This window comes from Diceros bicornis, chromosome 7, assembly GCF_020826845.1.
Source record: "Diceros bicornis minor isolate mBicDic1 chromosome 7, mDicBic1.mat.cur, whole genome shotgun sequence".
In the NCBI taxonomy this organism is placed as follows: domain Eukaryota; kingdom Metazoa; phylum Chordata; class Mammalia; order Perissodactyla; family Rhinocerotidae; genus Diceros; species Diceros bicornis.
In genome coordinates, this window is record NC_080746.1 from 2,138,356 (window position 1) to 2,165,854 (window position 27,499).

General features: G+C 43.5%; 2 protein-coding genes across 4 annotated transcripts; one reads left to right on the top strand and one right to left on the bottom strand.

Annotated features, from left to right (window-relative positions):
- Positions 1 to 4,576: 4,576 nt before the first annotated feature.
- On the bottom strand, positions 4,577 to 21,339 carry ACAD8 (acyl-CoA dehydrogenase family member 8). The gene is made up of 11 exons (XM_058544772.1): positions 21,012 to 21,339; positions 15,186 to 15,286; positions 14,573 to 14,742; positions 13,840 to 13,949; positions 13,334 to 13,410; positions 12,803 to 12,940; positions 8,810 to 8,945; positions 8,617 to 8,714; positions 8,097 to 8,249; positions 7,326 to 7,428; positions 4,577 to 5,412 (listed from the first exon to the last, which is right to left on the bottom strand). Exons 1-11 carry the CDS (start codon positions 21,322 to 21,324, stop codon positions 5,360 to 5,362), a joined length of 1,452 nt encoding a protein of 483 aa, XP_058400755.1. The 5' UTR covers positions 21,325 to 21,339; the 3' UTR covers positions 4,577 to 5,359.
- Positions 21,312 to 27,227, top strand: THYN1 (thymocyte nuclear protein 1). 3 transcript variants are annotated; one of them, XM_058544779.1, is made up of 8 exons: positions 21,312 to 21,374; positions 21,670 to 21,745; positions 23,642 to 23,820; positions 25,104 to 25,172; positions 25,533 to 25,625; positions 26,197 to 26,292; positions 26,543 to 26,693; positions 27,024 to 27,227. In XM_058544779.1, exons 2-8 carry the CDS (start codon positions 21,703 to 21,705, stop codon positions 27,068 to 27,070), a joined length of 678 nt encoding a protein of 225 aa, XP_058400762.1. In that variant the 5' UTR covers positions 21,312 to 21,374; positions 21,670 to 21,702; the 3' UTR covers positions 27,071 to 27,227. The 3 variants fall into 3 exon arrangements, with proteins under 3 accessions (XP_058400762.1, XP_058400763.1, XP_058400761.1); XM_058544778.1 differs by lacking the exon at positions 21,312 to 21,374 and adding an exon at positions 21,389 to 21,479; XM_058544780.1 differs by lacking the exons at positions 21,312 to 21,374; positions 26,197 to 26,292 and adding an exon at positions 21,388 to 21,479.
- The last annotated feature ends 272 nt before the right edge of the window (positions 27,228 to 27,499 follow it).

Genomic DNA, 27,499 nt, shown 5'->3' on the forward strand with positions numbered 1-27,499 from the left:
GAAATTGTAAAGAAAATGTACGTGGAGGTCCCGTGCACTCCTCACCCCTCCTCCCTCAACGTGAGAATCTTGCATAGTGTACAGTATCAGTAGCATGAAGTTGCCATTGGTGCAATCCACGGGGCTTATTCAGATTTCACCAGTTATATATGCACTCATTTGCTTGTGTCTGTGTGTACAGTTCTACGCAACTGTATCACATTTGTGGCTTCATGTGGCCACCACCACAATCCCGATGCAGAACTGTTCCCTCACCACAATCTCCTAATGCTACCCCTTTATAGACACTCTTCCCCTTCCCCAACATAATCCCTGGCAACCACTAACATTTTTTCATCTCTATAATGGCACTATTTCAAGAATACTGTGTAAATGGGATCACACAGTACACAACCTTCTGAGTTTGCCTTTTCACTCACAGTACTTCTTGGAGGCCCAGCCCAGTTCTTGTGTGTCTAGTCAGTTGACTTTCCATGACGTGTCCTGCCTGATCCTGCATGGGATTTGCCAGCAGCTACCATTAGTTTCACCAGTGGTGATGATGGCTTTTTCCCAGTCTTTCTCTATTTGTTCAATAAACATGGAGTTCCTACTATATGCCAGAAAGCACCAAGGATAAAGAGATGAATCAGATCTATTTCTGACTCTGACAACCTTAAAGTCTGGTGGAAGACTCTTACGCCCATTAAGCCCACAGACTGATTTATAGACAAAATGGAAAACAATGATACTTCCATATTTTCTGTGGAAAGGCCAGAATTGTGTGTGCGGCTCAGGGCCTTAATCCAGGTGAAGGTTGGGGAAGGTAACCAGTGGACTGTCTTGGAGTATTTTTTATATAGATCTTTACAAAAATTTGAGAAAACTGTAATGCCCATATTAAAGTTGGACCAGGGGAGAACCGAACCCTGAGTAGAATTGCACTGGAAATAAATCACAGGCCCCACTTTTCCAAAGCACAATGGCTCGAGATACCCTTGCTGCTCTGTTGGCATGAAGAGAACCGGCAACCCCTCATTCTGCTCTGTGAGGATTAAAAATGCCTCACCAGCGCTAGGATTCCTTTCTGTTTGTGGTGATGGGAGGTGAGCATTCCAATATTCCCACCAGATCCAGAATGTCCTGGGCTATGGATCAAGAGACTGGGTGAAAAGAGACAAGTAGCCAGGAGAAAAAAGTAAAAGGAACTGGGTGCACAAATAGCTTATCCCTGTTTGCAAAGAAATGAGACAGAGAAATCTGATTCAGCCTGGAGCGGGTGGAAGCAGCTTTTAGGGCCCTGCTAGTAGGGACGAATTTTGCTCCATTCTAAGCAATGAAAGAACAGTCTGTCTCTCCTGGTTCATTCTTTCCCTTTTCATCTACTACTTGCCACAGGTCACCAAGTGTCTGGGATCCAATTTTCAGTTGGAAAGACTTGTCAGTTGGGTCTCCCACTCTATTCCCTGGCCTTTTGGGTCCCCGTTCTTTTCCTTCCAGTGGGTTACTCTTTGAGAACTGCTGAAGTGGGGATGCAGGAACCCCTGCTGCTCTGGTCTGTTTATCATACCACTGCGGCATCAACCTTCCCGTCCACACTGACAGGGAGAGCATTCATTCACATGGTGTTTGGCTGATCATAATTTCCAGGAATAACAGGCCTTTCTAGTGCCAAAAAGAAAACAAATTTTGGGTAAGAAGAATGCATATGGAAATGTTCAGATAAAGCAAAGAGGATGGACAATGGGAAATTTACTGTGAAGCTAATGAAACTCAAGCTCTGGGCCCCTCCTAAGATCCTGGGAGAAACCTTAGCAATGTGTTTATGTGCTTCTATGTTTTTGTAAAGTTGGCAAAAGGGAAACACAATCCTGCCATTTACCTAGAAGAGAGGCAGATCAGAAACATTTGATATTCAGCACTAATTGACTACTAGTCATGATCTTAAATATTTTAAAGGTTCTCGGAAAAGATGTGTCTTAAAAGTTCAGGCTGCCACCCGTGTAAGTTTGAGCAAGGCACTTAATCTCTCTACAGTTCACTATGTGCATCTATAAAATGAGGTTAATAATACTAATTATTTGAGGGTGCTTAATGTACTCTGTTCTGAGCCCTTTATATGGAATCTTGCACCTGATTCACCAACTATCCTATGAGATAGGAACCTTTATTATCTCCAATTTACACATGAGGAAACAGGCAAAGAGTCTAAGTGATTTTGCTTACAGTCACAGTTAGTGGCAAAGCTGGCAGTCAAATCTGGATACAAGAGTCTGAATCCAGAGCCCAGTCTCAGTCTAACAGCAGGATTGATAGTTGTTGTTTTCACCAGGGTTGTTACTCAGTTCAACCCAAATCAATTTAACAACTATCTCTTGAGTGCCCAGTCATGCAAGGAATGAATAGGCACTTTGTGAAAATCCTTTGTGAAAATCAAGAGAGAGATATGAGATAATTTACAGGACAGTGCTTTGGAGAAGTCCTAGTGTTTTTAAAATAAAAGTATAACCAGAGAAGCCCTAAAACAAATAAGTAAATAAGGTATTTGTAATGTATCAAATCTATAAAGGATGAAGAGAGAATTTTAAAATAGATGACCTAAACATTCTTCTGTTTAAATATATATCTAATTAGAGCAATGAGATTTCCCCCTCCGCTGTAATAGTATTATAATGGGAGGTAGTTTAAAGAGATATTGAAGAGTTCAGCCAATTTGGAAATCCCATTTTGGCTGACGTCATCATGTTATGATCACCAGACTGCTCACTGCTTGTGCCCCAGAGCACTCTGTGTACATCTTTGTTCTCGCTACCACATACTGCAATCAAAATTTCCTAGTTCCTAGCCTGCTCAGCCTATAAGGTCCATCTAAATTGTATCTGATTATCTGTATACATCCTGCACCTAATATAGCACCAGGAACAGAGGTTTCCCTTAAGTCATGTCTATTCTGCTTCTTTTGGTTTCATTTATGGGACAGCCAAATGAACACTGACAGAGATCAGCTTCAAGTTCACTATGTTCTTGCTGCAGGGGTCAAATCCCTTGCCAGGCTGCTGGGAAACTGAACTCGCTGAATAGTAACGGAGGGTGATAGTGTGAAATGCCTTTTTAATAACTAGCATCTCATCAACCTCTTCTCTTACGAGGGGCACTAATAGTAAGACATCAACTTAACACTTCAGGTCAGAACAGGAGCCTCTCATAACTGGAATGCCAGACAGCAGCCCAATTCCTGGGAGGCCTTGCATGTTCCACGGCGGACATTGTAAGCATAGGTCTGTTTGCTCACGTCTACTCTTTCCTTTGATCTTCCAAGTTCAGCCTCAAATTGCCTCATGCCTCGACTGCTCCAAGAACCTACTGACTGGGCATGCCTTACCTTCTATCTTTCCTCACTCATATTCATCCTGCATACGCATTCCGAAATGTTCTTATGAATGGATTAATCTCATCACCTTCTTCATTAAATACCTTCAATGGCTCTCCATTGCTTATTAAATAAAACCCAAACCTTGGCTTTCATAAGTCTCCATCCAGATTCAACTTACATTTTCTTTCTGTCCCATGCCAACCCCAAAGCACAATTAAACAAAAGTGTAAACAGCTCCCACATAAATTCTGCACTTTTCCCGATCCTGGTTTTCTCTCTGAAACTTTCTTGGTTCTCTTTAAATATTATACATTTTCATAAAAGCCTAATTTGAATTCCTACCTTCTCCACGAATCTCTTCCTACTTTATCACTTTTGCCAGATCACTCTCATCTAAAGACCTATCATTACCTTGCACGATAGCAATAAATTAGGCCTTTGAAGGCAGAAACATAAACTTTGCAGTACACTCACACCCTGTCCCTCTGCAGTGCCCAGCACAGCACATCCAGTATGCATTCAAAAAAGAAAATATTTGTTGTAGCTAAAGATGCCTATTTTGGTCTTTCTAAATACTGGCTTGTAATTAACAAAATATCTTGGGGCCCGCCCCGTGGCTTAGCGGTTAAGTGCGCGCGCTCCGCTACTGGCGGCCCAGGTTCGGATCCTGGGCGCGCACCAACGCACCGCTTGTTCGGCCATGCTGAGGCCGTGTCCCCACAAACAGCAACTAGAAGGATGTGCAACTAAGACATACAACTACCCACTGGGGCTTTGGGGAAAAAAAAAGGAGGAGGATTGGCAATAGATGTTAGCTCAGAGCCAGTCTTCCTCAGCAAAAAGAGGAGGATTAGCATGGATGTTAGCTCAGGGCTGATCTTCCTCACAGGAAAATATATATATATATATCTCGGATATATTTTTCTACAGAGAAGAGGGGATGGAGTAATGTAATGATTATTTATTACAGGGTTTTCCAAAAAGTCTCCATCTTTGAATACTACTTTAAATCTATTTTTATAAATCATAAACAATGCTTAGTTTGCAAAGCTATTAGTAATTTAAGGGGCCTGTTTTTTAAAAGCCAATTTAATCAAGGAGAGATCTTTGAATATTATTCCAAAATCTAGTTATATGTTTAATTAAATATAGTAAAATTTAAAAAAATAGTGGTAAAGGCTTAGTTAGAAAGATAAAATAAAAACCAACTTTAGTAGAACTGGAGACAGTACAGAGAGAGGCAGATTTTATTTATCAATGTAGTGATTAAAAACATTCAAAAAAGAAAACAAAAACTCAGAAAAAAATACACTAAAAGTACTTATCAGGAAGGGTTATAGGAACTTTCAATAGCATTCCTAGATCACATGCTTGTAAAAAAGAAAATAACAACAAATATTCAAAGCTCCAAACAGTCTCAGCTTCTGATCTTCAGGCAGTCCAGAAGTGCAGACACACTCTAAATCACAGCTTAGGGGACGAGTTTCCCAAACACTCATTTTATCACGATTTACATCTAGAGGATTGTGACCCACAGAAACCTTCTGCATCTCTGGCTGAGGTTCAGAGGACAGAAAAAGACAAGAGGACATTTTCTCTCCAATTCTCCTTCCCCACACACCTTTGCTTTATAATAAGGAAAAACCCTCAATGCAAGTGCCCAGATCCCTGGAAGAGAAATGTGGTGAACCAGCAAAATGCTGGTAACAAATCAAGACAATGTGGATCCAAGAAAGGATTCTGGTTTGGTAGTGAATCTTCTTTGGTCACCTTTCTGCATTAGGAAAACAGGGTAGCACATCTTCTTGTGACATTCCCAACAAGGGCATCTCCTCTAGTTCTGCTGAGGACTCTGTTGGCAGCACACAGAGGGAACAAGTCACCTGGAAGAGGTCGGCCCTTCAATCTAATCTGTGACTCATCTGTAACTGAATAGTCCACAGGGAACCACTCAATACTGACTGGAGGTGCACATTAAACATCATCCCAGACCATCAAGTGTGGGTGCTACTCCTGAAGCAGGCTTCGAGAGATCAGCATCCTCATCACTTCATTGCTACCTGCAAGGGGGAGAAAGAATGAAGGGTTTAGTAGCAGCAAAGTCTGAGAGCTCGGTAAAGCTCTGACCAGGGTCCTCCATGCCTCGTCCAGGGCAGTCATGGATGTAAACTACCCCTGTTGCTTTTAGCCCTGCAAGGGACGGGATTATCACAGACTTCTCTCCAAGATACAGAAAAATGTCAGGAAGCGAGGAATAAATGCTCTTTTAAAAAAACCTCTCCTGATGGTAAAAATGCTTATATTAGGTAAAAAAGAAATAAAAAGGCAAAACATAAAACAGTATATATATTATACTTCTATTTTAAAAAGTAACTAAAAAACTACAGAAAAAGTCCAAAAGAAGATATTTTGAACTTAAATATAACAGAAGTCCAAAATATTAATTCTGGATATAGAAACATGAGTGTTTTTTTTTTTTAACTTTTCTTATATTTTATAAGTTTCAACAATAAATATACCAATTTCTTTGGTAATCAGAAATCTGAATTCTTTTAAAACAAAAACATTTTCCCTGAAAGGAGGGGTCAAGTGCTTGCTTCATTTTTACAGTGGCCTTTATGCAATAAGAAATATGTACGCCCGTGAGGAACGAGTAATCACACATCTCAAATAGAGCCAAATCTAAAATTTCAGATTTATCCAATAACAAAGTCCATGAGGAAACAAAGTGATAAAGACCAGTGCCCAAATTTTTCTGTAAGTGGATGACAGTGTGGCCTGAAATACACGTATCTGGCTTTTCCCATTTATTCTAACAAGGTTAACAGACAGAGTGAGAATGCAGGTGAAGCTTCCTGCACTCATAAAGGCTGGGTGAGGAAGTAATTGCAGGAGTAATAGAAGGAACAAGACTTGGGGAATTTAACTGGAGCCCAGTAATGGTGCTCATAAACACCCTTTAGGGCGTTTCTGCTGGTGTGCAGCAGAAAGCAGCCTCTAACCTTTAGAAGCCTGTGATCTGGACATAACACCAGAGCAATGGGCCTCAGAGTGTGGTTCTCAGACACGTAGCAGCAGCTTCACTTGAAAACTTGTCAGAGATGCAAATTCTCAGGCCTACCTGAGACCCGCTGAGTCAGAAACACTGGGGTAGGCCCAGTGATCTGTTTTCACAAGTCCTTCAGGTGATTCTGATACTACTCAGGTTTGAGAAGGATGCTCCCAGGTTTCTCCCACGCCCCGTGAGAGCACCCCCCATTACCTCACGGAAAGTCACTTAGACAAGCCCTGCCCCATCTGCTTTTCCTCCAGTGTAACAACTCCGGCTGCCTACACTGACCGGGACAAGAGCCGTGTATTTGAAGACTTATGCACTGGCATGGAGAGGAGAAGGCCTTGCTCTGAGCCTGACTCCAACAGCTTGCACATTTCCCAGCCTGAACGTCTGTGATTACCAAGAAGATATCCACATATTGATGATTTATTTTACTGAAAAATCCATTAGCAATACTGATAGAGATATCTTTTAGACTGTCTGGTTGATAATCAATTTACAGAGGCTGCTGGTGATCAAACGGGATCACACTTGCCCTGTAAATTACTGTACACAAGTTCTGGGATCCCTGAGGACCAAGTACTTTAAAAGAGCAAAGAAGGGTTTGTAGCTTTCAAAACGTTTTCTCATATATTATCTCAGTTTGAGCCTTCTCTAAAATTTACAAAGAAAAAGAGCAGAAACAGTGATTCTGTGACCTACCCACGGTGACAAAGCACAGCCTCCTGACTCCCAGGCTAGTGCTCTTTGTATGGCACCAAGAGGCACTTCCAGAGCAGGCTCAGGAGGAAGGAGGAAGCAGAAAGACAGACAGGGCCTGGTTGAACCCTGAGAACCAGTCAGCACGGAGACAGGCTGGGGAAAGTGGTGATCCTGTACCGTTCTGAAAGGAAGAGAATAACCTCTGGCAACTTCTACCTTCTAGGATTTGATGGACCCTGGAGTCCCGCACATACTGCTGAACAGCATAGTCCTTTAAGTAGCCATAGCCTCCATGCATCTGTAAAGCCTGGTTGCAGATCTGCAGGGAGACAGGGATTAGACATCCTCGATTTCAGGAAGACTGTGCAACAAAGAGACTGGCTTCTCTTTCCACTCCAGCCCCTCAAGTGGCAGCCTGCTGTAAACTAAAGCAAGGAAGAACAACCTACAGATAACCAGCCAAGCCCAAAGAGGGCTCCATAGTCTGTGTGGTCAGAGACAACAAGGGAGGTTCACCTCCTGACCCTGTCAGTTCCCACCAGACAGGCAACTCAGAGACCTCTGTCTTTCTTGCTATTATCTGTAAGGGAGAAGCTGCCTAGCCTTGTTGGGATTATATGAAGCTAAGGTGCCATCTGGTGGCAATGCAGTCTCCATGTGGAAATGGCTTTCCCTCTGACATTTGAAACACCGCAGAGTGCTACATTTGAGCAAGCAGCACTGGGCTGCTCTGAACCTTCTTTCAAAGGCAGCGTCTCATCTAGAGCACAGCCAAACAACAGTGAGAGATAAAGCATGCACAGCAGGGGGTGGGGAAAGGGCCATTGCCGACGGCTCCCGTGCAGGCGTCTCAGCAGTTACATTATGTCCTTAAGCCCCAAGGCAGTACCTGCAGCATCCAAGGAGTTGACTTAGGGCTGTCAACATCCCTGGACCTGGCAGCTGCTCCCTGTCCACCCAGGAGAACCAGAGGGCATCATCACTTACAGCAAAGCATTCGTCCGTAGCAAAGAGCTTGGCCATGGAGCACAGGGCCACTGCATCTTCCCTCTCCTCCTGCAGAGCCACTGCTGCACTGCGGATCATCAGGCGGGAGGCCACCAGCCTTGTTGCCATATCAGCCAGCTTGAATTGCAGGTACTGTCGCAACAGGGGAGAAGAGAGCCAGACAAGACAGACGGGCTTAGAGCAGCACCTGACCTGGGCCTCTACAAGACAGCTCTAATGAGGCTCCTTTTCTAAGTGACCCCAAGCTTCAAAGGCTCCTGCCTCTCCTACAGAGAAAATGTACTGCCTTATTAAGTTCCAAGCCCACATCACTTGCCCTGCACTTCCATATTATTACCTCCTTAAAAAGATTATTGATAGAACTAGAGCACAAGCCCTGGCTGGGATGGAGGCAGAAGTTCACATGGCACATCATGGCCTCCTTATCCTAGAGAATGTGGGCCACAGAGCAGGTCTCGTGCACAGTGGAAAGCAAATGCAGAGACACCAGGGCAGTTACCTGTTTACTGGCCAGAGGTTCTCCAAACTGCTTCCGAATGTTGAGGTGGTCTCGGGTGAGGAGGACTGAAGCATGAGCAGCCCCTAGAGAGCAGGACGCTGGAGAGGGAGAGTGCCAACACTCATCTGAGCCAGAAGGACAGTGCTGCCTACCCCAGCCCGCGACCTCCCTACCCATCCTTCTGTGTTCTCACCAACATTGATCCTCCCTCCGTTCAGTCCTTTCACAGCAATGAGGAAGCCCTGCCCCTCGTCCCCAATTCTGTTGGCCACGGGGACAGCACAGTCTTCAAAGATCACGGCTCGGGTTGGCTGTGAGTTCCACCCCACCTGGCAAAAATCAGGGACTATACGGCTGCCTGACAACTGACCACTCAGGTCAGCGTTCTCTGTTGACAAAAGCCTATGAAGTACAGCTTCCATTATCCTGGGACTTAGAGCCTTGAGAACTTAAAATGAGCTTAAATTAAAAGTTCAGACTTAAATACCTATCAACTCCCACAAATTTTTCCTCAGCCAAACATTTTTCAATATATTAAAAGCATCTACTTGTTAATGTCTACTCTACCAGACTAACCTATCCACAAACATTCCTCACAATTTCTTTTAGAATTGGGGCAGGACTATCCTCATTTTTAGTGCATCTATGAGTATATTCTTTTTAAAAAACATAGACAACATAAGGATTATTTGGATTATTTGTCCTTATATATAAAGACAACATAAAGATTATTATTAACAATAACCACTCTTCTCCTTTTAGAAGCTTAGTGTTCTCTAAGACGTTATCATTCATGAATAACATTCACTGTGCTGGCAACATCAAGTCAAGCATTTAGGTGCAGAGAGATCCAGTGATGTGCTGGTACCAGCTCACAAGAGCCAATTATGCACATCTTTTCTTAAGTGGTTTGAAATCAGCCACAGTGGGAGTATTTATCCTACAGAAATTGCCAAACACTACCTATGCGAGTTTTTGGTTTTTGTTTTTCCCAGAGAGCTGATTTAGCAGGACATCCTTGAATATGTCAGTCAGAAGCCCAGAGAAAATTCTGAATGCCTAAGATGTAGTCGGTGTCACGCAACTAACTAGCTGTATTCTGCATCTTTGGACAAATCACGTGGCTTCTTTGTGGGCTCAGTTTTCCCTTATATAAGGGAGTTGGACTAGAAAGCCAGCAGAGCCACTTTCTTCAAATAAAATCTTATTCAGATGTTTCATGTATAAATAGATTAAGGCCCTCACTACTTGATCCCCTTCATCTCTTCTTCCAGGTACGCCAAGGCTTCAAAGAACTTTAAGGCTTGGTGAGGCAGATTTTGAAAACCACAAGACTATATAAAATCTCCCAGTTCCCTTATAGCTCTGAAGACACTACGCCTTCACATCACCATCAGTTCCTTATATAAGAACATTAAATAGCTCCCTTTTGTTGGTAAGATAAATTTTATTCCTTAGCCTTTTATTCAAGGTCTTCTAAAATTTGGCCCAATCCTTCATTCCCAGCCTTCTCTTGTATCAGTCACCTCTAAGTATTCTCAACTCCAGTGAAACTGGTCTGCACACTGCAGCTGGGTTTGTTAAACCCATACTTTTGCTTATTCTGCTCCCTCCCATGGGAATACTCCTATCCCCAACCTCCATCAAATTCTAGCTTAAATGAAACCTCCTAAGGCCTTCCTGGTCACTTGAGCCAACTCTGGTCTTGTTCTCTTCTAAGTTCCCATAGTCTCTACCACAAGTCTGAAATCTTCCGAGAGATACTGGCCTGTATGGTGGTTACCTGTGACCTTGTCTCCCCAACAAGAACATAAACACCTGAAACCAAGAATGGACCACAAAGTTCTGACCTTAACAATATCTAATTATAAAAAACCAAATACAAATAGCTGCTACCTCTTACCTTCTAACTCCTTACTGTGAAAACATATACCTTCTTCCCCTACGCAGAGAATTCCTTTCCTAATCCTATCAGAGCCCCTGGGGAGCCGCAGCCAGTGAGAATAGGTGATCCCTCTCCCTTTCTGAAGGCCCTGCACCCCTGGACCTTCTATCAGTCTTATCTTCTGTTCCACATAATACCTTCACATTCCCTTCCAAGAGTCATCACTTCTACCCTTCCCTTGAAAAAACTCATTCTTCCATACAAAATCTTTTAACAATTAAATCCAAGCTGAAGAAAACACTCATTACTCTCCCATAAAGTCAATGCACAACTGGTGGTTTCAAGCTCTCAGCTATATAATGTGTTAAATATGCCAAGTCAAAGCACATGCTTGTTGGATAAATCACCATGTAGCAGGGAGAGAGAAAGGCCAGCTGCTCATGTTATCAGAACAGCCATATCAACCATAGGGGTCAGTTGGTGACTCCTCACCCCGGCCTACAAGGCCCTGCCTACCTCTCCCTACCTTCATCTCACACCATTCCCTTCTTTGCTCACCAACCTTGGGCCATACTCAACTTTTTTTGGTTCCTCAAATAGGCTAATCTTACTCCCATCTCAGGCCCTTGTATCTACTGTTATCTCTGCACAGAATGCTTCTCACAGTTGGCTCCTTCCAATACTTCAGATCTCATCTCATATGTCACGACCTCAGAGGTCCATCCCTGTCTAAACAAGCTCTCCTCAGTCAGTGTCCCATCACCCTGCTTTATTTCCTTCCCAGCACTGAGCAATAATGGAAGGTACCTTGTTTACACATATGTCTGTTGTCTGTTCCTGCTTACTAAAATGTCACTTTCACAAGGGCAGAGCATGTCTGTCCTGTTCACCACTCTACCCCTACTCCTCAGAAAAGTGCCTCCACACAGTGGGCACTTGCTAGCTGTGGAATGAATAAAGAGCTTTCTTTCCAAATTTCCCTTACATTAAGAAATATATAAAGCAGAATAATAAAAAAGAAAACAAATAAACAAAAAAAGAAATGAAAGGAAATATATATGCTTAAAAGCGAAAGAAGAGAAACAGAAAATGAAGTGAAAAAAAGATACACTTTTTTGTTTACGGAACTTATTTGCAATTTTTCCCCAAGCACTAAACTTGATAGCTTTGGTATTCTGTCAACAGATACCACAAATATTAAGGTGGATATTACGTGTGTTGAAACAATCATGACTATCTTTATAAGCACAAATACCTGAATCAGTATAACTTGATCCTGTAAAATTATGTGTCAGACTACATAAGTCAGTCTGTGTCTTATAACTCAAAACAGACATTCCTAGGATAAGAAATCCTATAGCTACACATCTTATATATCACATACATAGCTTATATATATTACACAGATAAGACAGCATATGTCTTTTAATCTCAAACAAGGCTAGGAGGAACTTTTGTATCCCACCCAAGGAGCTAGCATAGGCTTTGCACACAGTAGTTATCTAGTATACACCTGCTATGCTCTAAAGGAGAAGGGCACTAAAACTCGTAACTTCTTGGCAGTTATAAAGGATTAGGAAGCGTCATGAAGGGAAATATGGAAACCCTAGGAGCTATGAGAGGAGAAGCATATTCAGGGGTCATTTTGTTACCCGACTTCTCCCCAGAAGATCTGAATGTAACAGTCCATATGAAGGTTGATGCCTGTCCCAGTCATGTGGCCTCACAAATCTGCACGTGTCTGACCCTCATCACTAGCTGTAGTCACGTAAGCAGAGTTCTACTGTCCGTGGCCTGGCTATGGCATTTCTTAATCCTAGACATGTCTTCTCAAGGCACCTCTGGAAACACTCTCCCTCTTACTTTACTGAAAAACCCACAATCATCTCCAACAAGTTTTACTTTATTTTTATTTAAAGAAGAAAAGTGGTCCATATACTTTTCATTCCTGAGACTTCTAGTCAACACCAGATCTTCTATTCTTCCTGGGATAACAGACTGCACCAATACAAGAAGCCAGATAAGAAATACGGGCCAAAAGTGAAGGCAGAAAAGATGACAGAGAAATCTCTCACACTCAAACAACAGGGAGCTCATGGAACTTATTGGCAAACTGCCACTTTTGCCACTGGCCTAGTGTTTCTTTAACAATGGCCTATTCTATTCTATACGTTCCTGTCAAAATCCTAATAGAGAAACTGCCTCTACAGTAAGTTAGCAAGCATACGAACCTCTTTCCTGAAACAGCAGAGGCTGGTCTGGCAGATGGCCAGAATTGCTTCCTAGCCAACAGCCACTCACCTTTTTTTCCTTCTTGCCAAAGCTGAGGCCAGGGGTCCCCTTCTCAACAACTATGCACGAGATGCCTTTGGGGCCTGGCTGTCCTGTTCGGCACATGACTACATAGATGTCTGACTCACCAGCACCACTGATGAAGGCCTGTGGGGTTGAGAGGGGTGCACAGGGATCAGGGAGCATATGAGTCTCCACGCCTAACATTTGGCAAGACAACTGGGTCCTCCCAACAATAGGACACTCAGAGGTCTAATGGGACAGAGAAACTAAGGAGGGGTAAAAAGAACCTGCACTGACTGGGGAACCAGGGATCTAGCTCATGACACTGTGAAAAGGATAGACAAAAGTGAACGAATTGATCTGGAATCAGACGAGAAGAGAAACAGTGAAGGTGAACAAAGGGAAGTGGGTCAGAGGTTCCCTTCCCAACATGCACAAATCTGATGGGACATTAACTCGCAGACAACAAGGATCCAGGTGACGTCCACAGGACTGGGAACAATCTCTAAGTTGTTTTGGGAGGAGAACATGCTGTACCTTGGAGCCATTGAGGATGTAATGATCTCCTTGTCGTTTAGCTGAGGTCAAAAGGGAGGCAGCATCACTCCCACTTCCTAAGGCAGGGGTCAGAGAGGACGTGGAGAGTGAGGGAGAAAGTCAGTGAAGTTCAGGGAGCCCCAGGTGCCTTCTCCTAGTAAACCGTCCCTTATAACAAACAGCTCAGAGTTTGATACTTCAAAATCCAGACAGTCAAAGGAACTCTCTGTACTTGGTGAAAACTGCATACAGCGATGCCACCATTTTCCATCTCTTATCACACTAGCTTGTGGGAAGCCTCCTACAAGGAAGTCCGATCTGCAGCCTGGACTCTGCCTCTGGAAGCCTCTTAGTCTTGTGACATCAGGTCGTGGGAATCTGCTACTCTGTGACCAAACTTCTTGGTAAACATGTTTATATGTGCCAATGGGCTAAGAAGGAGTACTCAATGATTTCACTTGACTAACATCTCTTGCTACATCTCGCCTGCAGTATGGCAAACCCACCTGGCTCAGTGAGGCAGTAGGAAGCAAACTTCTCCATGGTACAGAGTGGTGGGCAAAATTTGTGCCTCTGTTCTTCATTTCCAAAGGTATCAATCATCCAGGCACACATGCTGACAGGTACACCAAGAAGAAAAGACAATGACAGAGATAAAGATGGAAAAGAAAAAGAAATTTGAGGGGGACGGGATGGGGAAAGAGAACAAAGGCAGCAAAGTAGAGTGAAGCAGAAGAGAGAGCAGGAGGGGAAAAGTCAGACGTGAGAAGATTCAACTTTAAAGGAAAGGCCTGGATTAAAACATATCCCTGGAACATGTACTATCCAGAGATAACAAGGGCCGAGATATTTCTCACTTGGGTGTTCATGTTATTTCTAGTTAGATTAACTGAGCTCCCTAAAAATCAAAAAATTACATGTACATTCCCAAACTCTTGGCAGTTTCATCTTTGGGTTGAGGAAAAGGGGAACAGGGCCCTGACCACTCTACTGGAGAAGTCTGTTTCGTACCAGCTCAGTCTAGGATTTGGGAGCAGGCTGGTGGATCTGATTCTCTAAGCAATGTACAAGATGACGGATTCAAGTCCGACGAGCAGCAGCAGACCCAGTGTGAGCTTTTAACAGTCTAGATCTTCAAGGGCAATCAACCCGAAAAGGTAAACCTTTTCCCTATTTATCTGAAATTTTCCAGTCAACCCATGTGAGCACTTCCTTGTGTTTTCAGACTTGGACACTCACTTGTGAATGCTTATATAGGCTGTGGTGCTGGTGCAGCCAGTAGCCAAGGCTTCAAAGATGACAGAGGCATCGAGCCGTGACAGTCCAGACCCACCTACGTCTGTTCGTATGTAGACACCCCCAAAGCCTAGCTGGGCTGCCTTCCGCATCATGTCCACTGGGAACAGCTCCTATGTACAAAAGGGAGCAGGGTTACCAGTAAGTGAGTCACAGATGAACTTTTCTTTAGAGGGCACATGAGGGATTAAGATGTTTGCATTTGGGAGAATTAGGAATTTTCTTAACTTAAAATGCCTATTTGTCATCTATCCAGTAGTATCAGCTAAAATGCATTCTATAGGGACTGGTTTTTCTGGCATTAAAGTTTCTTTTTATTATCACTAGAACTACCTTGGTTTTAGGAGTGTCCAAATCTTTGTGCAATTAAAAAAAAATGGTATCTACAAGAGGAGGAGGATAGACTCTAGGAAAGGAACTGCGTCATCATCAGTAATCTCGTTTGCAGTAGGAGTTGTTAAGTGGAGAGTAAGCACTCAGGATTATAAGGAGATGAAGATAAGGCTCACTGCAGGAGGCATTCGTTGGAACATCTAGCCACAAGGAAAACTCCTACCTTCTGGTCCCACTCTGCCATATTTGGAGCCATCTCCCGGGTGGCAAAGTCAAAGGCCACTTTCTGAAATTCTTTCTGCTCTTCATTTAGTCCCATGGAAGCTATGGGCAAGATTCATATATTCAGTTGCAGGACAGAAGTCAGGGAGAGTACCCCCAACAGCAAGCAGCACAAAGCCAGGACCTACTATAGCATTTCCCATACACAGTACACCTTTAACACCCAGAGAATGGCATCATTCATCATTAATCAGTTTCTCTGATATATCGTTACCTTTTTCCTTCCTCCTTTACTCCCAAGTGGATTTGCTGATGTCATTTACCTCCTATTTACTTATTCTTTCCATACTCTTCTTTATCTCTTCCTCTTTGTAAATCCACATTAAAAGAATAATAGACACACATTGACCCTCAAATTATGGTAAACATTTTTTCCCTTTAGGATGTCCTAACTTTTTTGTATTGGTATCCTGGAAAAACCTCTCCTATCTATGTATATCTGTCTACAGCTATCTATCAGCATCACCATATTCATTTTAAAAGATCAATTGAGGGGGCTGGCCCAGTGGCCTAGTGGTTAAGTTCAGCATGCTCCACTTCGGTGGCCCAGGTTCGGTTCCTGGGCATGGACCTACACCACTTGTTGGTGGCCATGCTGTGGCAGTGACCTACATACAAGACAGAGGAAGACTGCACAGATGTTAGCTCAGGGTGAATCTTCTTCATGCAAAAAAAAAAAAAGAGGAAGACTGGCAACAGATCTTCACTCAGAGCGAATCTTCCTCAGCAAACAACAACAAAAAAAACACAAGATCAATTGAGAAAGGAAGATATGTATACTTTGGCTTACTTTCCAAGTTAAGGAAAAGATCCTATAATAAGGCTGTGCATTTCCCAAGTCTCAGACATTCACTGATTAACACTGATGATGGAACAGAGTCTTAATTGTGAAAACACAATTAATGTCTTACTAAAACTGTTTTCACCCAATAACTCTGAATTCTTAGAACATTTTCTATCCTAACTATCAGCACTGTGACTTTGAGTAACTCCCTCAACTTCTAGGTCTAAGATACTTAAACTCTAAGGACAACGAATTGACTGATTTATACCAACAGGCAGGCAGTGTAGCTGCATTGGGAGAAGTTTCTCTAGAACCTTAAACATCTTGTACAAGACTATACTATAACAGTACTTTATTAGAGATGATACTCTTTAGGAGAAAGCAAGCTGCATCTACCAACATAAAACAGAGTGACTATTCAATTCACACTATCATTACTTTACAAATTTTCTTTAAATAGCTAGTTCCCCTAATGACATGAACACTATTTGTTTTTTACATATTTTTTCAAAAACTGCATAGAAATAGGACTGAATTGGAAAGAAGAGCTGTAAGTCAACTAGCTAGCCAAGTAAAAAAAAAAAATTTGTCATGTTTTGCAAGGTGATACAGACTTCCAGCTAGAGGCAGGCCAGAAGCTAAAAGTAAAGAACCTAGGCAAAGCTCCTGTGAAAAAGAACCACCTTTTGGGGCCAGTACAGAGAATTTAGAAAAGAGAGGACCACAAATCCTGGGAGCCAGCACACCACAGTAGGATCAGCAACCTGCACGTGGTGAATCAGACTTAAATTGTCCACATTTATTTCTCTTTTGTTGTCCCTTAATAACGCCATTTTAAAAGGACCACCTGCCTCAGGTGTGCTAAGAAAAAGTAAAGGAGTGTATGCCTCTACCTGGAGGCACAGGGAAGCCCTGAGGTACGGAGGGGATGTAAAAATGTAAGGGGGAAGGAGGAAGAGTGGGGCTCTCCAGTACCTTCTAAGGTTCATACTTCAGTGCTAAAAATCGGTCATTATGGGGTGATGCTAAAGAGCACTAAAGGGAGATTATGGAGCCACACTCAACAATAACTTATTTCAGTGCCTAATAGCAATGCACAGTCCTACCGACAGAGAACAAGTACAGGTGTCCGAGTCTGTTTCTCTGGGCTAGACCAGGGCATCAGTAACAGCCGGCCGTGTGAGCCAGGAGAAAGCATTCTCTCTGTATCAGGACTCGCATTAAAATGGGAAACTCAGAAATGAATAGTGGTGAAGATTCAAGATTAGGCTACCTTGAGAAGCCCAGAGCAGAAACCTATACTGGATGTTACTCTCAGAAGTACGGTTAGGGATAAGCAGTTCATGGTTCCCCAACTGGGAGTTAGGTGATTTATTTGCACAATCTTGCCTAAATGCTCCTGTACATCAGGGGTCAAAGATCATTCAGAAACAAATATTTATTGAATGTCTACTATGGAGCAGTGCTGGAATTACAAGGGTGAATATTCAGGTCCATTTACACAGAGGAGGACATAACTGGTAATAATAGAAAGATCTTACTGCATAAACAGAAATGCTACAGAACCTCAGTCCCAACAAGAGCTCCATAAATATTTACAATTAGCATTATTTGACAGAGTAAAGGGCTACTTTCTAAAACAAACAGTTCAAGGAACAAAAGGTTTAAAAAATAGATTTGAATTGCATCCTAAGTAAATAACAGGGAATAACTGAATGCAAATTATGTGTATAATGGAATACAACATAATTACACATATTTTAAAGATAGATAACAAATAGTCAATTTTAGAAAAGGAAATACAGGGGGGAGGGAGGAGGGTGAAAGGGATAATTCGGTACATGTGTGTGGTGATGAGTTGTAATTAGTATTTTGGTGGTGAACATGATGTAATCTATGCAAAAATAGAAGTATAATGATGTACACCTGAAATTTTTACAATGTTATAAACCAATGTTACTGCAATAAACAAAAAATTAAAAAAAAAAAAGAAAAGGAAATGCTAACAAAAGGACAGCGTGGCTTGGAGGAAAAAAGTGGAAAATGCAAGTTAAAAAGTAAATCATACACAAGGAAGTACAGTGACCAAGTCAAAATACCTAAGTTCCCAGAAAATATACACTATAAAAACCAAACCAAACCAAACCCGGGCCTCAGGAAGTTTGCTGGAGTTACTGGCAGAGTTCAAAAAGCCAACCCACACACACCAAACAGTAAAGCTAAATAGAAAAAGGGCCCAAATTAAATAAGGAAAGGCTTCACCGTAAAGCAACTCAACTGTAAGCAGGAGGCCAAAACAAATTCTAAATACTGTAAGACTCAGAATGAATCCTAAGTAGAAACCCAACTGGAATACCCACAGTTCCACTGGAGACTCGGAACTCCAGCCAAGGAGTTCCTTGACTGGAACTCCAGGAAGGTCAAGGAACGCTTGGGGAGCTGCAGCAAATCACAGCGGAGAGCCCTGGACAAGGAATCCAGTGACTGTGCTCTGGTTCTGAAACTGTGACCTGCACAAGTTTCAGTAAGTCAGGTCCCTCTCTAACCCTCTGTTTATTATGTCACTGTAAAATGAGGGGGCTGCACTAGGCACCAAGGAGATGTCCTCATCTGTAAAACTAGGAAAGTGTATACACTAAACACATGTAATATATAATAAATAAAATATAGTAAAACTCATAATTCAGTTGAAAGTTATCTGTCACATTAAAATATGCAATGAAACAAAAGAAATATTGTTGATTACTTCCATTAACTTGATATTCTAATATATATGACATTAAAAGGAGAATTTTCTTTCATTTTACAAATTAAAAGATAATAATTTCTTGGGGCCAGCCCGGTGGCATAGTGGTTAAGTTCGCACGCTCCACTTCAGTGGCCCAGGGTTTGCGGGTTCGGATCCCAGGCGTGGACCTATGCACTGCTCATCAAGCCATGCTGTGGCAGGTGTCCCACATATAAAGTAGAGGAAGATGGGCATGGATGTTAGCCCGGGGCCAATCTTCCTCAGCAAAAAGAGGAGGATTAGCAACAGATGTTAGCTCAGGGCTAATCTTCCTCACCAAAAAAAAGATGATAATTTCTTTTAAAAAGGTGAAAAAGCACCTCATTGGCTGAAGTTACACCACTAGCTGCTGGAAATACTCATATTTAACTTATTTGTTGCCAGAACAACTCCTTATCTACTTTGGTATCCATAAAGGAAGGGTGACCTTGCTGAGCAAATTCTAAGCGCTGGAACCGGGCAGCACCTTCTGAAGGGGTTTTAGGACACTGAGAAGTATTCTATACTTTGGTGTACTTTCTAAATCTCGGTGGCAATCTAAGCTATTTATAGATTATTCTGCTATAAAGTGTCATTTAAAGTAAACAAAAAAATTATTTCAGAAGAAAAAAATGGTTAGGTACTTGACAAAGTCAAAGAGTGGCTGGGTACTCCCTAGTCAGCCTAGCTCCCCACACTCCCTGTTACGCACATTTAAATCATGTGCCAGGTGCCTGACAAGAGTCAGGTCTGTAAACTCGGGTAGAGTTTCCTGTTTGCAATAACAGTTATTTTTTCTGCAAGAATTTCAACAGTAATAATGTTTTACAACTACAGGTGTTAAGTTATAAAATTTATATGTGAGCAGATCCTGTACTACCGGGAGCTCTTGTTCACCCATCGCTAGCAGCACCAGGTATTTACATTCTTACTACCTTTATGACCTATTGTTACGACTTAAAAAAAACACAAGCCATGCATGCCTGCATCTCTCTCAGTATCCACTCCTATCTGATAGCAGCGATAACAACAACATGTATCTTGGTTGTATGAATGTAAAAAACCTTTAGTTACTGTATTCGGAAGTAAACTTATGAAACGTGTGTGGACAGATTTTCAGGAGCCCCCCTCCCTGGTCTAACAGGTGAATCTAACAAGCAAACTGCATGGCTTTAAGTCAGTACAATAAAATCCCTGCTGTCCTGTGAAACAGCTGTGCAGGCCATCTTCAGCCTGGGTCAAAATGACCTTGCGACCCCTCGTCTCACAACTGAAGATGCCAGAGGGACAGATCCACACCAGGAAAAGCTAAAGGGTACCTTGCTCTCACATTTCCCAGCTGCATTTCTTAGAGACTGAGGGAACAAGTAATCACCCTGGATCTTGCGTCCCTCCACACATCACGTCAGCATCTCGGAACTTGTTTAACGTATAACCTAGAAATTCTTGTTTATGTGACCCTCCATGTAGAACTAGAGACAGGCCCAGATGTGCTCTATCCCTTTTTTTTGAAATCTGGGTCTGAGTTTTCTTCTTTCCCTCTTCCCTCCACATGTGCTGTTTTGCGCAAGAGACATAAGCTGCACTTAAACTCCCACACCTGGGAGCAGCTCCATCAGAGCGCTCTGTTGGTTTTCCCGGGGTTCGAATTCCTCACGCTGATTACTGAACAAACTCCTTCAGTAAGATCACCTAGACTCTTTGTTTCAGTCCACAGGTGATATCAAGAGGCTGATAATATAAACTACGTTTAAGGAAGATTTGAACAATTAACGAATATCATCAGCAACAAGTTAAGCTATATAACTGCGAAGTATTTTCACATCTCAACTTATCTTCAAAGGGTCCTGTGAGGCAGGAAAACACCGTTTTACACTAGAAACTCCAAGTTCTGCTGGAAGGGTGCGGTGGACAGAAGGGGGGACACGGCTTAAGAACTGGAGAGGCCTCAGGCACACGTTTCAGAAGCCTGGCTTCCCATCCACGCCGCGTAGCAGACGAGGTCCAGGGGCGCAACAGACGGAATGAGACCACACAGTGAGGGCAGCGGGGAAGCCAGTCAGATGGACAGCATGGGGTAACCGCCCAGGGGCAACGCGCCGGCGAGGGAGCCAACCGGGAAGGGGGAGGCGGGCCGGGGGTGACGGCGCGCTGCGGCGCGGAGACTTCGGCCCCGCCCGGGTCCTGAACGCCTGCACCCCCGCGGCGAGCCTTACGATCGATGCAGGACACCACGTTCCGGTGGCCGCTCTCGGCGGGGACCCCGAGACCACCGCGCAGCCCGCAAAGCCGCGCTCCGAGACGCCGACAGCCACTTCGCCACATAGCGGTCGCTCCTGCTCCAGCCCGGACTGGAGAGCACGTGACCTCGATTGCGCTCACACTAGCCGGGCGACACCCAAGACGCCTCCCTCCCAGACCCCGCCCCGCACTGCACCCTGGGAGAGGCGGCGCTCTGGAGCCAAGCGCGCCTGCGCAAGGACTACAACTCCCAGAGAGCCCCGCGCGCCCGGCACGAGACAGGCGCATCTGGACGCCGCTGCGGGGACGCAGTGGTCGGCCTTCCGGCGCCTTAGGAGGTGGGTTGGGGTGGTGTCTGCGGAGCGGTGGGGCCTGTGCAGACAGAAGATGGTGAATGAATGAGAGCAGGGTCAAGGAAAGAACAGAGGAGAGCTCGGGGGCAGGTTAGGCGAGATGGAAATGGGGGCAGAGATAACGGGAAGGATTTGAGGGTCCCAAGCCCAGTTGTTTCTGTTCTCTGAAGACCCTGTGGGCTGAGACCCTCTAAGCGTTCTCTCATCGTCCACGTCTTGCTCTGCGCGGGGGTCTCGGGCAGATACAGAATTGCCTCTTGTATCTCTCTGTTGATTCCAGAATCCTCCGCTCTTCAGCCCCTGCAGGGAGACCATGCCGAGACCTCAGAAGAGGCTGCCCGGGGCTGCTGGGCCAGGTGAGCTGCACCCGGGCTGCGAAAGGCAGCCCCGGAAAGAACGTTTCTCTGGAGTCTGGAATACTGTTCACTTTCTGCTCCCTGCTTGTGGGGAGACTCCTTTATGGATTAGTCTTCCTTACGTTATCTCTGATCGCCCTCTATCTTTTACTCTTCCCACCAAACTTATTGCGAGAGCCTCTTCTTGTCTGTTCATTCAAGCAATGGCTATTTGATAAGCACAAAAAACATTTACGATACACGGTGGCATGTACTAAGATCAAGACAGTCTTCTGCTCGGTATCAGCAGGGGCTTGGTTCCACGACTGTGTATACCAAAATCCCGGGTGCTCAAGTCCCTTATATAAAATGGCGTAGTATTTGCCTATAGCCTATGATATGCACATCCTTCCGTGTACTGAAATCATCTCTAGATTACTTATAATACCTAATACAATGTAATGGTATGTAAATTGTTGTTTTACCATATCATTTAGGGAATAATGACAAGAAAAACGGTCTGTACATGTTCAGTACAGATGCAACCATCATAGGTCTTTCCATCTGTAGGTTGGTTGAATCCGTGGATATGGAGAACCAATGGTATAGTAGTTTCTGCTTTCAGGGGAAATGCCAACAGACATTAAGTGAGAGCCCAGGAAACTGAATTGCTAGAGGTGTGAGAGCAGGGAGGAATCACAGGGAGTGTATTGAGTAGGAAGCGGAATTTGAGCCCAGCCTTAAAGAATGGGAAAGCTTTCCAGAGGCAAAGAAAATGAGATAGCATTTTTATATTCACAAGGATGAACAGCATTCTAAGTGGATGAAGAGCAGGAACAAAGCAATTAAAGGCAGAGAAAGTACTTCTTTTGAGAATGGCAAGGGTTCCAGATTAACTACAACATAGTGTGTTATTTAACACACACGGTCTTTGCAGCATGCCTGTTAACTCCAAAGGGACCACAAAGAAACTGGGCTAGGAAGGTTCAGAGTGTTAGACATCCATAAATGATATTTAATGATGACTGATTTAGGAGCTTGGACTTAATTCAGAGGCTGTGTAGTATAGTCATTAAGTGTAGATTCAGACAGACCAGAGTGACAAGGGCCTGATTTTACCATTTACTGGATATGTAATCTGGGACACATTTTCCAGGCAAACAGAACATCTCATAGATTATACAGATTAACTTAGTTAGGGTTAGGGTCACGCATAGAGCTTAGAGTCCATCATATAGTAAGAATTTAACAACTGTTAGCTATTGAGGGTCTACTGTGTTCCAGGCATATTTTCTCTAATTCTCTTAGGATAAAATCCACTCTTTACCATGTCTACAAAGTCCCAAATGAGCTGCTGTTTCCAACTTCTCTTGGCACCTTCAAGGAGCAGAAAGGAGGCAGGCCATAAAGCACAGTGAGCAAGAAGGAAAGAAGTATGAGATGTTAACAATGGCTAATATTTACTGAGCGTTTATTATAATGCCAGGCATTGTCTAAGCCCCTTGTTTGTATTATTTTATTTAATCTTCAAAACAAATCCATGGAGTAGGTGCTGAGTTTCCTCACAGGAGAGACTAGCCTCAGGAAAGACACAGGAGAGTGAGGGAAAGAAAACATTTATTGACATTAAATATATGTCACATACTCTGCTAGGACCTTTAATCCTCACCCACAGCCACGTAAGGTATTCTTATCCCACTGAATGGATAATCCAGAAGATATCCTGTAAGGTAGGCATTCTCGTCCCATTTTTATAGATAAGAAACTGAAGTTTAGCAGTTAAGCTGCTACTGCTAGTAACTGACAAATCCAGGATTTGAATCCAGGTCTGACTCCAAAGCATATGCTTTGCCCACAATGGAACATTTTCTCTCAGCAAGTATGACAGGTCTCTTCTTTTTGCTTCTCCTATTGCAGATGAGGGGCCAGCAGGAAAACATACCAAAACTAAGAACCCAGGTGAGGCATCAGCTAAAGTGAAGAACTCCAGCCCTCAGAAGACTTCAGCCTTTAAAAATTGTGAGAAGAATCTAAGCAGCTACTGGCTGATGAAGTCAGAGCCAGAAAGCCGACTAGAGAAAGGTGTAGATGTGAAGGTGAGACTATGTACCTGTCTCCAATCCCTTCAAGCGGTTTTTTTTTTTTTAAAGATTTTATTTATTTATTTTTTCCCTCCAAAGCCCTAGTAGATTGTTGTATGTCATAGCTGCACATCCTTCTAGTTGCTGCATGTGGGACGCGGCCTCAGCATGGCCGGAGAAGCGGTGCGTCCGTGCACACCCGGGATCCAAACCCGGGCCGCCAGCAGCGGAGCCCGCGCACTTAACCGCCAAGCCACGGGGCCGGCCCCCCTTCAAGCGGTTTTTTTAAATAAGAAGTGAATATTGTTCACCACAGGGTTCCATCACCAAGTAATCATTGAAAGGTAGGGAAAAGGTAATAAGGAATAAAATCAGCAGGATTTATTACTATCAATGATCTCTTTTGTGAATCCTCTAACTAGGGCAGAGGTTGGCAAACTTTTTCTGTAAAGGGCCAGATAGTAAACATTTGGGGCTTGCGGGTCTTACAGTTGCTGTTGTAACTCTGTTGTTGCAGGAGAGTGGCCATAGACAATATGTAAAATGGTATGGCTGAATTCCAATAAAAATCAGGCATGGGATTAGATTTGGCCTGAAGGTCGTAGTTTGCCAACCTCTGATCTAGGCAACATTTCAATCTTAGGTTGCATTTCTCTTGCCACCTGTCATGCTCCTAGGTATCTCCCTGCCAACAGTTGGTATATATTCAGGGAATGAATATAAGTAAATTTTAATATAGCTTAGAGGAAGTATTATTAGAAATATGTAATAATACTTTTTTTGGTGAAGAAGATTGGCCCTGTGCTAACATCTGTTGCCAATCTTCCTCTTTTTTGCTAAGGGAAGATTGGCTCTGAGCTAACATCTGTGCCCATCTTCCTCCATTTTGCATGTGGGACGCCGCCACAGCATGGCTTGATGAGCGGTGCACCAGTCCGTGCCTGGGATTCGAAACTGCAACCCCGGGCCGCTGAAGCAGAGTGTGTGAACCTAAGCACTATACCACTGGGCTGACCCAGAAATATGTAATATTAAGTGAAATACAGACAACCAGCAGGTTACACTATCACCTGAATTATCCATTCACTTAATCCTCTTAATTAGCAAGGATAACAAGGTAATACAAGGCTTACTTACATTCGCCCAATCTAAGTGGCTTTGTGGAGCTACTTCTCTGTAAACTATATACTTCCACTATAGCCGGTAGCACCCTTAGGGTAGGGAAGGAACTGTCTGCTTCCATATATTCTTACCAATTGGCCCAGGCTTGTTTAATGACTTTATTTCCTGTTGCCTAGTTCAGCATTGAGGATCTCAAAGCAGAGCCCAAGCAGACAGCATGCTGGGATGGTGTTCGCAACTACCAGGTAAGAGGGTAAGAGCAGGACCCCGAGACCCAGGGTGGATAAGTGCCTGCCTCCTTCTCATGACTTATTTGGTAGCAAAACCTCTTGGCCAAGGTTGCTTTATCCCAGAACCCAAACCTGAAAATGTATTCAAAAACACCTTACTCTGCCTGCCTGCAGTGTGCAAACAGCCAGTGTCCTAGCCAGTATCCTGATACGAGTTGGGGTATCTTGGCAAAGGCAAGAATGGAACTGAATTGAATTGGAGGAAGTTACAAGAAAGAAAAACTCATCTAATAAAAGCAGACTTGATTTCTGCTAATAGCTAGTGTTTTCCAGCCGGTGGGGAGGATAGTTCTTGTTTCTTCTCCCCTGGGACAGGCCCGGAACTTCCTTAGAGCCATGAAGCTGGAGGAAGAAGCCTTCTTCTACCATAGCAACTGCAAAGAGCCAGGCATTGCAGGACTTATGAAGGTGAGTTGTTCAGGCTTTGGTCTGAATCACTCTCCCTGCAGGAAAACTTACTCATGTAGATATAAATGGACACAGCTTAAATAGGTAACAAAAAAGCAGTACCCTCCTCCCCATCCCTGCTGTCACAGGAATATGGAAAAAACTGCCCTGGCCCCTTCCTGTGAGACAAGGACTATAACAAGGCAGGCCTCATTTCAGGTCTCACTGGCACAGACTTCCCTCCACTTCTACACCTTGGTCTTTCACTCAAAAACAGGCCTGATGGTAGCTCTTCCAAGCCAGGAGTTATCAGGATATAATTATTAACTGCAGCTGGAAAAACAGTGGTACCAATAATAACCTTTAATATTTGATTTTAGAACATACGTTTAAGATTTTTATCAAAAGAGGGTTGATTTCCTATGCTTGCCTTAGACTGTGTATTATTTCCAGATATCTGAGCCCTCACTGGCTCTACAGCAAGTATGGGTAAGAAAGTATAGGGTCAGAAATGAAAGCTGGACATGGATTAAAGATTGGCCATGGAGCTGACTGTACAGGCAAATGACTGGAGACTTGGTTTTGGTTTCAGATTGTGAAGGAGGCTTACCCAGACCACACACAGTTTGAGAAAAACAATCCCCATTATGATCCATCCAGCAAAGAAGACAACCCCAAATGGTCCATGGTAAAGACTACTATTTTTCCTATTTCATGAGAGAGAAAGAGTGGACAAAGAGGGACAGAGAAGGTCTGGAGTGTCTTTAGGTCAAGGTACAGAGCCTAGCCCTTACTCAGATGAGGTTACCCTGACTTGGGACATAATAACAGGACACTGGCAGCCCTGCCCATAGGAACCTCCTGCAAGTAGCTAGAACACACAGTGGACAGAGTCTAGCTGGACTTGTCTTTCTGTCCTCTACACTCTTGTCATGTAGGTGGACGTACAATTTGTTCGGATGATGAAGCGTTTCATTTCCCTGGCTGAGCTCAAAACCCATCACCAAGCTCACAAAGCCACTGGTGGCCCCTTAAAAAATATGGCTCTCTTCACTCGCCAGAGACTCTCAATTCAGCCTGTGACCCAAGGTAAGAGCAGTTCCTTTCCTTCATTACCCACACACCAGAATGACCCATGAATTCACAGGTACTAGCTGATTAAGCTTAGGCACAGTATTTAGCCTCTGTGAGTCTGTCTCCTCACCTGTAACATCCATGAGGGAGAAAATATGTTCTGAGTTACCCATCACTATGTACCTGGTACCCAACAATGCTTGGCACGTAGTAAAACACTCTGTAAATAGTTTTTGAATGGATGACTACCTACACCGGTAACATGTGAAACACCTAGCATAACTTCCCTGTTCAAGAGGAGACACAAGACCTAATTCTTCCCTTTCTTTTTCCCCTTTTTGGTAGAGGAGTTTGATTTTATTTTGAGCCTGGAGGAAGAAGAACCAAGTTAACTGAGACACTGTTGCTGGAATGAGCAAGACACTACTCCAAAGTAGTCGAGCTTTTATAAGACAACAGAAGGTGTGAAGAGCTTGCTTATTATGTGCACCTGGGGTTGTGTACATAGGTGGTTTCTGTGTACTTTTTTCAATAAACATTAATATCAAAGTTGGAAAACTTTTCTTTTAAAACAGCATTGGATGTAATAGAATACTCTACTGGCTCCTCTTGTGCCTTGTCAGGATGCAGGGCTGCTTCTACCATCTGCCTTTACTGTAGCAAATACCAGGGTGCAGGACTCAGTCTGTTAACACCCCCTGAAATGAACTTTTGTCTCTTGGTACCAGCCTTCCTCAGCTGGGCCCCACAGCGGTTTGAACCATCAGCAGTTTCAAGACAAGTTGCCAGGTAGCGGTGAAATCAGAGTTCCTTTCTCAGCC

Coding starts and splice junctions, on each gene's coding strand:
- ACAD8 (XM_058544772.1), bottom strand. CDS start 21,324: ATGCGCCTGTCTCGTGCCGGGCGCGCGGGGCTCTCTGGGAGTTGTAGT. Junction 15,287..21,011: donor CGTGGTGTCCTGCATCGATC/GTAAGGCTCGCC, acceptor TCTTGCCCATAG/CTTCCATGGGACTAAATGAA. Junction 13,411..13,839: donor CTACTGCCTCACTGAGCCAG/GTGGGTTTGCCA, acceptor CCCCTGCCTTAG/GAAGTGGGAGTGATGCTGCC.
- THYN1 (XM_058544778.1), top strand. CDS start 21,435: ATGAGAGCAGGGTCAAGGAAAGAACAGAGGAGAGCTCGGGGGCAG. Junction 21,480..21,669: donor AGAGGAGAGCTCGGGGGCAG/GTTAGGCGAGAT, acceptor TGTTGATTCCAG/AATCCTCCGCTCTTCAGCCC. Junction 23,821..25,103: donor AGAAAGGTGTAGATGTGAAG/GTGAGACTATGT, acceptor CCTGTTGCCTAG/TTCAGCATTGAGGATCTCAA.